General features: G+C 36.9%; 2 protein-coding genes across 3 annotated transcripts; both read left to right on the top strand.

Annotated features, from left to right (window-relative positions):
- The first annotated feature begins 4,683 nt into the window (after positions 1-4,683).
- LOC145106752 (BTB/POZ domain-containing protein SR1IP1-like) lies at positions 4,684-6,574 on the top strand. Its single transcript, XM_079043684.1, has 4 exons — positions 4,684-4,763; positions 4,847-4,916; positions 4,981-5,580; positions 6,026-6,574. Exons 1-4 carry the CDS (start codon positions 4,732-4,734, stop codon positions 6,572-6,574), a joined length of 1,251 nt encoding a protein of 416 aa, XP_078899810.1. The 5' UTR covers positions 4,684-4,731.
- A 3,243-nt stretch (positions 6,575-9,817) lies between these two features.
- LOC145169266 (BTB/POZ domain-containing protein SR1IP1-like) lies at positions 9,818-12,614 on the top strand. 2 transcript variants are annotated; one of them, XM_079087832.1, is made up of 3 exons: positions 9,818-10,232; positions 10,301-10,572; positions 12,015-12,614. In XM_079087832.1, the coding sequence occupies exons 2-3, from the start codon at positions 10,486-10,488 to the stop codon at positions 12,531-12,533; spliced, it is 606 nt and encodes a 201-aa protein (XP_078943958.1). In that variant the 5' UTR covers positions 9,818-10,232; positions 10,301-10,485; the 3' UTR covers positions 12,534-12,614. The 2 variants fall into 2 exon arrangements, with proteins under 2 accessions (XP_078943958.1, XP_078943961.1); XM_079087835.1 differs by lacking the exons at positions 9,818-10,232; positions 10,301-10,572 and adding an exon at positions 11,011-11,327.
- Positions 12,615-12,870: the final 256 nt, after the last annotated feature.

The following is a 12,870-nucleotide window of genomic DNA, read 5'->3' as shown; positions in this document are numbered from 1 at the left end:
AACTTTTAGGTATAATATCATAACTTATAACTTGATGGAGTATCTATGAGTATATTATCCTAAAGCTTCATGCTTTTATATAACTAGTGATATATATATATATATATATATATATATATATATATATATATATATATATATATATATATATATATATCAGATTGATAAGCATGTATCGCCCCCACCCCTCCCCCCCCCCCCGACGGCTTCCCCCGTAAAATCGTTGAAATAGTTAACTGGGGCCGTGAACTCGCCCTTGACGCATGAGACCGCTGATGTAGGGTTGAATACATGCTCGGGGCTCCGAGGATCGCCTAAGGTAGCAACCACTTCGAGATCTTTGTGTGTGTGTGTGGGTGTTTGTGTGGGTGTGAGAGATAGATAGATAGATAGATAGATAGATAGATAGATAGATAGATAGATAGATAGATAGATATAGAGAGAGAGAGAGAGAGAGAGAGATGCAGAGAAAGTTGTGAAGAAATGGTTATGCACTGCCTATTATTTATAGGCATGGATTTGGGGAGCGCATGACACAAAGATCCGGCAGCGTCGTGCGTGATCATCATGGCTCCATCTAGAGGTTGCCATGTATCACCTCCCACTTAGCGACGTCATTCGTAATCTTCTTGAATCCGGTGCCAGGTGCGCACCACGCGTGCACAAAATGTTTTGGTAAAAATCATAATTCTTTCGTGCAAGCTCCGATCTAAGCCCTCTTTATATTTATGTGATGCTCTCAATGGGTACTACAACTCTCTTTTATATTGTTTTAGGTAGTTTTGACTTTCATTTTTATGCCTAATGGGAGTAATAACAAATGATTTTACAAAAATCATCTCTCTCTCATACGGATCTCGTTTTCGGCATTCTTTGTCCTAAAGTTTATATCTCAATGAGTATTATGAATCTCTTTTTTGCACTTTTAGTCAAAACTCAACCAATCTCTAAATCCCGTTTTGACGTAATTAATTTTAAATACACGATTGATTTTTACTTTTACTAAATCCATAACTCTTTCATTTGGAGTCATATTTTTACGAATCTTATATCCTTGAGATCACGTGAACGAGTACTTTCTAAATACGTTAACCATTTTAAAAGACGGTATAATTTTTTCGGACGCTTATTACAGTCGATTTAATCATAAATGTTACAACATATTTGATTTTTATTATCTCATAAATTAAATATTACAATATTAAGATATTTCGTTTATTTTCCTACTCTCCCTAACGATGGTTAGTGATGACATAATTTTGTCGATTGTCACATTAGTCCTTACTTTGACTTGTGTGTGAGTCCGAATCCCTTAAACTAAGGCTTTAATACCAACTTGTAACGTCCCATATTTCAAACCAAGTTTTTTGTTTTAAATCACATTAAATAATCTAAATCCGTTTCTGAAAACATATCACATCATTCGTTTGTTTCAAAACGTAACGGTTAAACAAAGTTCAATTACTTAAACTTGTGAAAATTGAATAACAATATATATTTGATGCGAATATACAATCAAATCACACCCTTTCTTCGAACAAGCTAAAAAATATTAGTACATAACTATAAACACAAATCTTAATGAGTATCCCAACATATCATAAACATCACAATAATAACTATTCATAACCATAACCGGCGAGTTTGGCTAATAATGCTGCAACACCAGTCTCACCATCAACCCAACGACCTATTTGACTCATGGTGCAACAACATTGGTCTTGTTATCAAATCAACAACCTATTTTGCTTAAGGTGCCTTAACAACGATGTCGCTATCACCCTAACCACCTATTTGGCTCATAGTACTGCAACACCGGTCTCACCATCCGCCCAACGAAGCATGAAAACATACATGCAAACAAGCAAACCCCTACTAGTTTTGATAATTATACAAACATTTCATAGTATTACACATGAATCCCATATAAAGAGGATCCAATCATGACATAAGTAATATAGTGAGAAGTCTCACTGGATCAGAAACTAAAAAATCACTATTGCACGCATGGATACTCACACAAAGCATGCTCATGAACCTTTTAAACACCAAACAAACGTAAACCTCAATCTAAAACCCAAAACCCCAAAGTCAAACTTGTTCAAAAGTCAAAAAGTCAATGAAAATGGTCAAGGGAACTTCGCTCCCCATCAGAGGTGCCTATTGCTCACTATAGGGAACTTCGAAATCTTGAAAAACTCAGAGGCGCCCCGCGTCTAAGTCCAAAACAACTTATTAAACAAATTAATCGATTAAGTTAGAAACCCCAATTCTTAAATCTGAAAGTTCCTGATGTCTTAATGGATAAATTCAGCTTTATCCATTCGCATGGCCCAAACAAACAAGATCTAAAACCGTAATTCACAAAAGTGGCCAAAATGTACTTATCTTAATGCAAGGAGCAAATAGAGCTCTTGCATGCACTCTTTACTCCATCCAAAGACAAAATCTAATTCCAAATCTCATCCACAAGCTCTGGAGTTCCTCAAACTCCAAGAAACAAACTTCAAAGGAACCAAAACTAAAAAGGACGAAAAACCCAACGAACTTCTAGATCTATGAAGGAAACAAAATAAAGCTTGAACATTTAGAGCTTAACAAGGTCCAAAGGTATAGAGAAGGATGACTTCTATAAGATCAATGTTTCCTTGCCCAAGCTTGCATGCTCCCATCACTTATGATTACCATAAGAGCACAAATGAGCACCGAAATGAGTTTATAAGAGAGGATGAGCTCAACGTTCTAGGGGTGTTTGAAGTTGAAAATGACGAAACCCTAAATATTAGTGCTCTTTAATAGGCCGAAATCCCAAGGCCGAAGCCCAATTTACGGCGACTCTCCGCACCTCAGACAAATTTTTACGATTAATTCCCTTTTGTGTATCTCGCTTCGCTCATTACTTCTACATTTCCTTGGACTTTAAAACCACCAATCATGGAATAAAAACACAATTGGAACTCGGCTATTACATATATACAACATTGGCCATGATGATTGGGTTGATGATGTTTGAGTATATTTCAAGAAATATGGTACATAGATTGTATTCTTTGATATCTGTGTTTGCCTTCTGTAATGTACAAAGTTTTTCAATGGTTGTTTATATAATGTTTATTTTTATATGTTTAGTAATTTCTTGATTTTAATCTCATTTGTATGTGTATTTATGTGTTAGATCTATTTCGTAGCTCAATATAATCTGACCGTGTTCACACAAACCTATCACCTAATTGACTTAACATGTCAGATTAACCTCTCTTTCCTTCTCTACTATAGCCCTCCCAACACTAACTTTTCCGATAAAACCTCTAGCACCTTTCGCCTCCCCATGAGAGCAATTCCGGTTTATAATCGTTTTGACGACTCCATGCAACTGATAGATGAAGATCTTGTCGTACACTAATAAGACACATGCCATATCATCAAAATAATGCCAATTTAAGCTGCACACAACCAAACAAATTTTCATTACACAACAAAAGGTACAATCACCTCTTCCATATTCCCAATGTAATTATGCTATCATTTTTGAGGAATATTTAACTATTATTTTATTAATAGTTCATGTATATTATACATTATGTTTATATACTCATATTTGTAGCTTACATTAAATAACATGAAACTTAAAATTATATAATAGCTTAAATATGAAGTTAATTCTGTAAATTTTCTTATTATAAAACCCACCACAGATTGTATAATTGATCACAACTGAATCTGATAACTAATGTTTTTCGACGACACCATGATTCACCACTGGATCCGATATTTGTATAGATTTTAAACAAATTACATTGTCTAACTTAATCATGCCTTGCGTTTGATGTTTTTGTATTAGATACATTAGATTAGTAAGAGGGTCGCCACTTGAAACAGCCAGAAGTTACCCATTCTTATAAGGCTATGATATTAATCTGAATGATCATAATGCTAAATGTCCACATATGTTACTTAACCTTATTATGCACTATCATTTGATGTTGAAAATTTTGCAAATATTGTTAATATAGTGAATAGCTCAGATGTTAATTTTCTTAATACAAAATAATCGCACATTTTTTTTTTTAACAATCCAAAAATCAATCATATCAAACCAAACGATTTCGGGCCAAGTTTATAAAAAATCTAGTTGTATGTCATTATTTGTTACAGTGAAAAAGAAGATATGGAATGAGGTTGTAGGGTTCCCACCCAGATTTGGCGTCGGTCCTTTTGCTGATGGGGTAGATTTGAACTCCCCTTTTTTGTTTGGATGTATTAATGGCTTTTGGTCAAGAATCACTGCTGCGCGAGATCAGTTACACAGTTAAAGATCCAAATACTCCAAAATCCTATTCTCAGTCACCACTACACAGTCGTAAATCCCACCTATTTCTTGTAATTACCCTCGTTTAATACCAACATTAAAAATCTTACTGTTTTCTCCCTGGTGTTCCTCCTTCTTGGCCAAATGCTAATACCCATCGTGGGCATTTCTTTAAATATGTTGATAGTTTGATATGGTACATATAACGCTAGATAGATAACAATGGTGGAGAATAAAAGAAACAACTCATTCCTCACTTCCTAAAACCAAGTGAAATGTGTGTACTTTCGTAAAGTTTTTTTTATCTTAAGGAGTATGTGGTGAAATACAGCACAGGATTCTTGTAATGATTACTCAATTATTGATACAGTAGATGTTCAGAGCCCTTAAAATGCCTGCCAAGGCACTAGAGTCAGCAACATATGGCCACTTCCATGAAGAAAACTAGTGATTGGTTTGCTTTAGTCTCAATTTTTATTCCATACGTACTTGTAACTTTGAATATTTAAAGAGACATTTTTTTTTCAATGTTAACAGGATTTTCTTCCATGAAATCCCAAGTGATGTTACAGTTCACATTGGAGGTGCTTCTTTTTCATTACATAAGGTATGATTTATGGTTGTATGTATCCTCTTGTTATTATCCATCTTATTTCTGTAATTTTATGCAGTTTCCTTTGGTGTCAAAGTGTGGTTACATAAGAAAAATAGTATCAAATCCCACAGATTCTGATCCTTTAGTGATTGAAATCCATGATGTCCCCGGAGGCCCTGAAGGATTTGAACTCGCAGCAAAGTTTTGTTATGGAATAAACTTTGAATTATCAACAGAAAACATTTCCATTGTGAGATGTGTTTCAGAGTTTCTTGAAATGACAGAAGATTATGCAATTGGAAACCTTGTAACAAGATCTGAAGCCTATTTAGATGAAGTAGCACTTAAAACATTAGCTGGTGCTGTCATCATTTTGCAATCATCAGTAAATTTGTTACCGATGGCTGAAAAAGTAAAGTTGATTACTCGGTGTATTGATACTATTGCATATATCGTGACCAAAGAAAACGAGTTTTGTTCTTCTAGAAGCGCGGATGATTTGGTTTCTTCTTCATCACATCTGAAAGGTATAGTTGATTGGTGGGTTGAAGATTTAATTGTTCTTAGAATCGATATATTTCAAAGGGTTCTTCTTGCAATGATTTCAAGGGGATTTAAACAAAATGAACTTGGTCCGATTCTAATGCTTTATGTGGAGAAGTGTCTTCAAGGTTTGGTAAGATTTCTTTTTGTTTTAGGTGTATTGAAAGAAGGGTAAAGTGCAAGAAACATTAACATATTTTCATCATAGCATCCAACTTTCATGTTTTTTCTATTACATATATAATAATACTTTGAAAAATCTACCCAATCATACAACTGTCATCCAAATAGAAAGCAATTTTCAGTGCTATAATTGATAGATTTTTCAAAGTATAATAACTTAATAAGAAAACTATAATACCATAGAAGAAATGAAGTAGGATGTTATATTGAACAATTAAATAAAAGTACTTTGTTTTTTCTTGCATTTAACACATTGGCTCATTACTTGTTACTAAATGACATCATTTTTAGGTGAGATGAATCACTTCATTCTTGAATGGGAATTTTTCAGTAGAACTTCTATAGGAATCAAATAATTTTCCATTTACTCATATGTTCAATTTAACATCAAACAGGAGATACATGGAAAGAACAAGAAAAAAATTGACTCGAAACAAGAACACGAAAAGAGGATAGTTCTAGAAACAATAGTAAGCCTCCTACCAAGAGAAAGAAACACAATGTCGGTCAGCTTTCTTTCAATGTTACTTCGGGCAGCCATATATCTTGAAACAACAATGGCATGTAAGCTAGACTTAGAAAAACGAATGGGCTTACAACTCGGGCAGGCAGTCTTGGATGACATACTAATTCCATCTTTTCATTTTGATGGTGACACAATGTTTGATGTTGATACGATCCAAAGAGTCATGATAAATTACCTTGAATACGAATTAGAAACCAAAAATAATCAAGAAAATGACATGGAAAAAGTTGGAAAGTTAATGGAAAGTTATCTTGCTGAAATAGCTTCGGATAGGAATTTATTACTATCAAAATTTATGAATTTTGCTGAACATATTCCAGAACAAGCTAAGGTATCAAATGATGCAATTTATAGAGCCATTGATATTTACTTGAAGGTATGTATGTGTATCTTCTTCTTCTTACCATTTGATTTATAGGGTTTATGTCATAGTTTGACATGTTTTCATTTAGTTATTTTAATAGTTTTGGAGCGTAACCAACTAATGATGTCGTTCTATGTGATAACATTGTCATATGATTATATCAAAGAGAAATTACAAGGGTTCTCAGAGAAAAGCATAAAGACTACAAGGAATAAAGCGGATATAAATACTAACTAGACAGAAACCCTAATGGGCTAAAGACAAAAAGGGCCCATAAACAAGCAGGCTAATAATATAGACTAACATCCCCCCTCAAACTCACAATGCCGCAACAATAAGCATTGAGAGTTTGTCACATAAGAACCGAAACCGAGAAGCCGATAAAGCCTTCGTAAAAATATCCGCAAGCTGCAAGGTTGATGAAACAAATGAAAGCGAAATGGTCCCAAGCTGCAGGTGATGACGAGTAAAATGACAATCAATCTCAATGTGCTTCGTCCGCTCATGAAAAACAGAATTCTTCGCAATTTGTATCGCACTTTTATTATCACAATGCAAGGGAGTAGGTGAAGAAATGTAAACTCCCATATCCGCAAGCAGACACCGTAACCAGATAATCTCGCATGTAGTTACAGCCATAGCACGATATTCAGCCTCCGTGGAAGATCTAGAGACAACATCCTGTTTCTTGCTCTTCCATGAAATAAGAGACTCTCCAAGAAATACACAAAATCCAGTGGTAGACTTACGATCATGACGATCACCATCCCAATCAGCATCACTATAGGCACGTAACTCAAGAGAAGACGTCGAGGGAAACAAGAGAGTCTGAAACTGAGTGCCACGAAGATATTTCAGAATACGAAGAACAGCTCCCCAATGAACAGAGGTAGGTGCAGTAACAAACTGACTGACAATATGAACAGCATGAGCAATATCTAGAAGAGTGACTGTGAGATAAACCAAACTTCCCACCACAGTACGATAAAGATTCGGATCAGACAAAGGAACACCATCAGTAGGAGAGTATCGTGCATTGGTTTCAAGAAGGGTATCAACAGTCCGATTGTCAGAAAGTCCCGCCCGTGTAAACAAGTCAGATATATATTTAGTCTGAGAAAGAAGGTACCCTTTCTTAGACTGAGCGACCTCAATACCCAAGAAATAACGCAGCAAGCCCAAATCCTTCATAGCAAATCGAAGAGCTAGATCATGCTTCAAAGACTCAATACCACCATGGTCATCACCTGTAATAATCATGTCATCCACATATAAGGACAGAAGAATCCGTCCGACACTCGAGCATCTAACAAACAGAGCAGAATCGTGATTACTCTGGACAAATCCAAGAGAGGTAATCACTGTGGATAATTTCTCAAACCAAGCACGAGGGGCTTGCTTGAGCCCATACAAACATTTGCGAAGCCGACAAACCTCGCCCGGTCGGTGCTGAATTCCTGGAGGAGGATTCATATAAACCTCTTCATGAAGGTCACCATTCAAAAAGGCATTCTTGACATCCATTTGAAAGATCTTCCACTGTCGAACGGATGCAACTGCAATCATAGTACGAACTGTCGTCATCTTTGCAACTGGGGCAAATGTCTCCTCGTAGTCAAAACCATACAGTTGGGAATACCCTTTTGCTACAAGTCTAGCCTTATATCGTTCAACAGAGCCATCAGCTTTTGTTTTTATCTTGTACACCCAACGACAACCTATCATATGTTTCCCAGGAGGAAGAGAAACCAAATCCCATGTATGAGTCTGATGAAGAGCAGTGAGTTCTTCAGCCATAACATTCTGCCAAAGAGGATCTGAAACAGCTTCTCTATATGATTCAGGTTCATACAGATGATGGATGCTTGCTATAAATGAAGCAAACGGTCCTGAATATGTAGAGTAAGAAAAATCTGGTAGCTTGGTGGACTTGACAGGACGAGAAGATCTCCTGAGGGGTGGTGGTGGAGGTGGATCCTCAACTTCAATAATCGGAGGATCAGGCTCACGAACAGGTGGAGTCGAGACACCCTCTGAATAAGTGGGTGTGTCATGTGCTGAGGGATCATGTGGCATAGATGAGTCTTGAGCCTCTATATCTTCATTAAAAGGATCAATACGCAGAAGATCAGACTTTGTTACATTGTGGGCTGTAGCAGGAATCGAGTAGAAAGGAATATGTTCCAAAAAAGTAACGTGCCGAGAAACATATAACTTCTGACTCACAGGATCATAGCAACGGTATCCTTTGTGACCAATACCATACCCCAAAAATATACAAATAGCAGATTTCGGCCTTAGCTTGTTCCTTTCAACATGAGCACGAAGAACAAAACAAGTACATCCAAAAACTAGTAAGGAAGAGTAGTCTGGTAGATGACCATATAACTTCTCAAAAGGAGATATTCCTGAATTCAATGAAGTAGGGATACGATTAATCACATACACAACAGTTAGTACTGCTTCTCCCCAAAAGGCACTAGGGACCTGCGCAGACAGGAGCAATGAGCAGGTAGTCTCAACAATATGACGATGTTTTCGTTCTGCCACACCGTTTTGCTGAGGTGTGTCAGTACACGAAGACTGGTGTATGGTACCATCAGAAGTAAGTAACTGAGTGAAATCATTAGAGGTATATTCACCCCCTAAGTCACACCTGAAGCACTTAATCACAGCCGAATGTTGAGTTTTAACAAGAGCTCTAAAATTGTTGTAATATCAAAGAAATCAGATCTGCGTTTCATAAGATAAACCCATGTATATCGAGTATAATCATCTATAAAAGATACATAATAGGTTGACCCACCCTTTGTGGATACTGGTGTAGGACCCCACACATGAGAATGAATAATATCAAAAGGAGCAGTAGAACAAGACATACTTTTATTGAAGGGTAAAGCAGAAAATTTTGCTAGTTTGCAACCACTACAATCAGAAATATCACAAGAGTTTAAATGACCCAAAACACCACTAGATGCTAAGAAATTCAACCGTGATACAGACACATGTCACAAACGAGAATGCCAAACATAAAACTCAGACGACAAAGGACTCAAACGAAAAGAAGATAAATCAATGCTGGAAGCAGCAACAACAGATACTTTGAGGACCTCCAAGACATATAGTTCCCCCACCCTACGGCTGATCCCAATCACCTTCTGGGTGTGTTGATCCTGTATAACACAGACAGAATCAGAAAAGAACACCCAGTTACCAGACTTGCATAACTGACTGACTGAGGCAAGGTTCAAAGTAAGTTTGGGAATGTAATAAACATCAGGAAGAGTGATATGAGAAACAGAGACAAACCCAACACCCTCAACTAGCATAGATGTATCACTAGTAGACTTAACAGAAATAGATGACACTTGCGACAAAGAAGTAAATGATGACAAATGAAGAGTCATATGATGGGTTGCACCAGAATCTAAAATCCACAAAGATGAGGGAATACCTGAAGTACCAGATGAAGAAGGACCAGAATGAGACATAGATGCAGACATGGCAGTGGGATTAGAAGCCAAATACTGTCTAAAGCTCTCAAACACCTTGGGATCCAATGCAGATGGTGGCATATGTCCAACAGATTCTGTTTCAACTGGTGGAACAGCAGAAGCAACAAACTGTGGAGGACGAGGGGTCCATGGAGGAGTATCAGAGGAACGCGACTGAATCTTCTGTTGCTCAGACCTATTTTGTTGCCCTGACTGAGGTTGACCAGATTTACCCTTGTTGACTAACAATGGACACTGAGCTTTCTAATGATTCTTCTGTTTGCAGAATGCACACTCATCATAAGCGACTCTTGAAGTTTGTCGAGATTGACTGGAGGAGACAGCAAGCACAGCAGGAGCAGGAGTAGGAGTAGAGGTTCCTTTAAACCCTTTATCTGCATGGGACTTGATACGAGTCTCTTCTTCAATTAACTCATGGACAACTGAATCAACTGAAGGAAGAGGAGAGCGATGAAGAATTGTTCCACGAAGACCTTCAAAATCAGAACGCAAGGCCATCAAGAACTGAACCAAGCATTGTTCTTCCCTCCTAGCAATGTAAGGATCAAAATCTTTTAACTCTTTAGATTCAGTAAGAGCCAATTGATCCCAGAAATTAGACATAGCAGCATAGAAATATTGAATGCTCTGGTCATTCTGTTGAAGGGCACGAATATCATATTCCAATTGGTATTGTTTAGCAAAATTGGACTGAGTATACAGTCTCTCCAAGTGATTCCAAACTTCCTTTGTTGTGTCATACTTAGCCAACTGCATACCAATGGACTGAGTAACAGAGTTAATTATCCAAGTAATAACCTTGGAGTTATCAGTCTCCCAAGCATCAACCAACATATCATAATTCTCAGTTTGAGGCACTGAGGGTTTGGCTTTAGTCCCAGTGACATAGCCCCACATATTCTTCCCATGAAGGAAGTTCTTCATAATGTAACTCCAATACGTATAATTCTTTACATCCAAACGAGTACCGATTGACTGAAGGGAATCATCCTTTCCAGTCATGTTGATAGTGAATGAATAACCACAATGACAATATAACAATCTGAGAATGAAAGGAGTAACAAACCAGCGGAAGCAATCACTTGAATAACGAATCAACAGCAATTATGAACCAACAGCAGCAACGAACCGACAGTAGCAACGAACCGACAGTAGCAACGAATCAACAGTAGCAACGAATCAACACATAAAAAAACGAATACCAGTGATAATGAACGAAAACGGCATGCTACAGTAACCCTAGAAAATTTCGATTCGCGCCACAGATGACTGCTACAAAGACTTCTAACAACGTATCAAACCTCTGCTCTGATACCATGATAACATTGTCATATGATTATATCAAAGAGAAATTACAAGGGTTCTCAGAGAAAAGCATAAAGACTACAAGGAATAAAGCAGATATAAATACTAGCTAGACAGAAACCCTAATGGGCTAAAGACAAAAACGGCCCATAAATACTAGTTAGACAGAAACCCTTATGACCTGTTATTACAGGTTTTACCGGTTTTCAATGCTGATTTGGTACACTTTTACTTTGTCCACGTGGCAGTTGACTCATTTTAGTCATTTTAAATGCATGGAAGGAGAACCAACCGTATTTTGTATGTTCTTACTGGTTCATCTTCACTGAAAGCTTCTAGTTTATTTTATTTTATTAGAATGATATATAATAAATGTTAGTATTAATACTGACTAAAGAAGAACATATGTGAAATAGTTAGTCACCCTCCCCGTCATTAAAAATGACTAAACTGCCACTTAGAACCACTTACTCCAAATCCGCACCCAAAACTGGTAAATCCTGCTATAGCATGTCATAAAGGTTAATGTCATAAATGGTAACATACATTTGGCTATTTTTTTTACGGAAGGTCATTGTTTAAATAAGTACCATTGAAGTGATTAAACAAGAACATAAGATTCTAGTTTGTTGCTAAAATATGACATAAACCACTGTTTATATAACATTTTACAGGTTCATCCAACATTAAGTGATATGGAAAGAAAGAAAGTATGCAGCTTGATGGACTGTGAAAAGCTTTCACGTGAAGCGTGTGCACATGCTGCCCAAAATGACAGGCTTCCTGTGCAAACTGTGGGTCAAGTTCTTTTCTATGAACAACAACGGTTAAGAGACACAATGAGTTGTGATGGTCTAATAGAGCTTGAACCCACCACCAACAAGCCATCATCCCATGAGCTTTCATGGCTGAAAAAAGAAAACCAGGACCTGAAACTTGAGCTTTTAAAAATGAAAATGAAGTTGAAAGAAGTGGAAAGATTTTCTAGTGAGAAATCTGTAGTCCGCAGCCCGAGTGTTCCTACTCGTTATTCTGCTGATCATAAGCCACTGTTTCCTCGTAAATCGTTTTTGAATTCTGTATCGAAAAAGTTGGGGAAGATTATGCCGCTTCTACGTGTTGATGGGGTTGGACCTTTGAGTACAAGAGGCAGGAATAGACCAAGTAAACACCGAAGACATTCAATGTCTTGATTCGTTTGGGAATAGGATTCTGGATTCCATGCGTTTGATATATTTGTGTGTGATATTTTTTTGTAAAGTTTGTGTGTATATATATAAACTATTAATTTTGAATATGCTCCAAAAACAAACATTGAATGCATGGGTTTTTCTGTTGGCAACAGTTTCAGGTATCGGTCACTAAAAGGTATCCGTCACTAAAGACGTTGTTATTTGCTATCAAATTCCTTGTTCCCCAAGCTGCGTTTTTTGTTTGGGATTCTTATTCTTAGGTTTTAGACTTGTACTAGAGTCTTATCTAGTCTCTTTTCTTCAAGTGGGTTTTCAGGTTTTTGGGTTTCCCACTATA

This window comes from Lactuca virosa, chromosome 4 (genome assembly GCF_052849685.1).
Source record: "Lactuca virosa cultivar CGN04683 chromosome 4, Lactuca_virosa_CGN04683_v6, whole genome shotgun sequence".
Classification (NCBI taxonomy): domain Eukaryota; kingdom Viridiplantae; phylum Streptophyta; class Magnoliopsida; order Asterales; family Asteraceae; genus Lactuca; species Lactuca virosa.
This window is presented reverse-complemented; position numbering and strand designations above follow the sequence as displayed.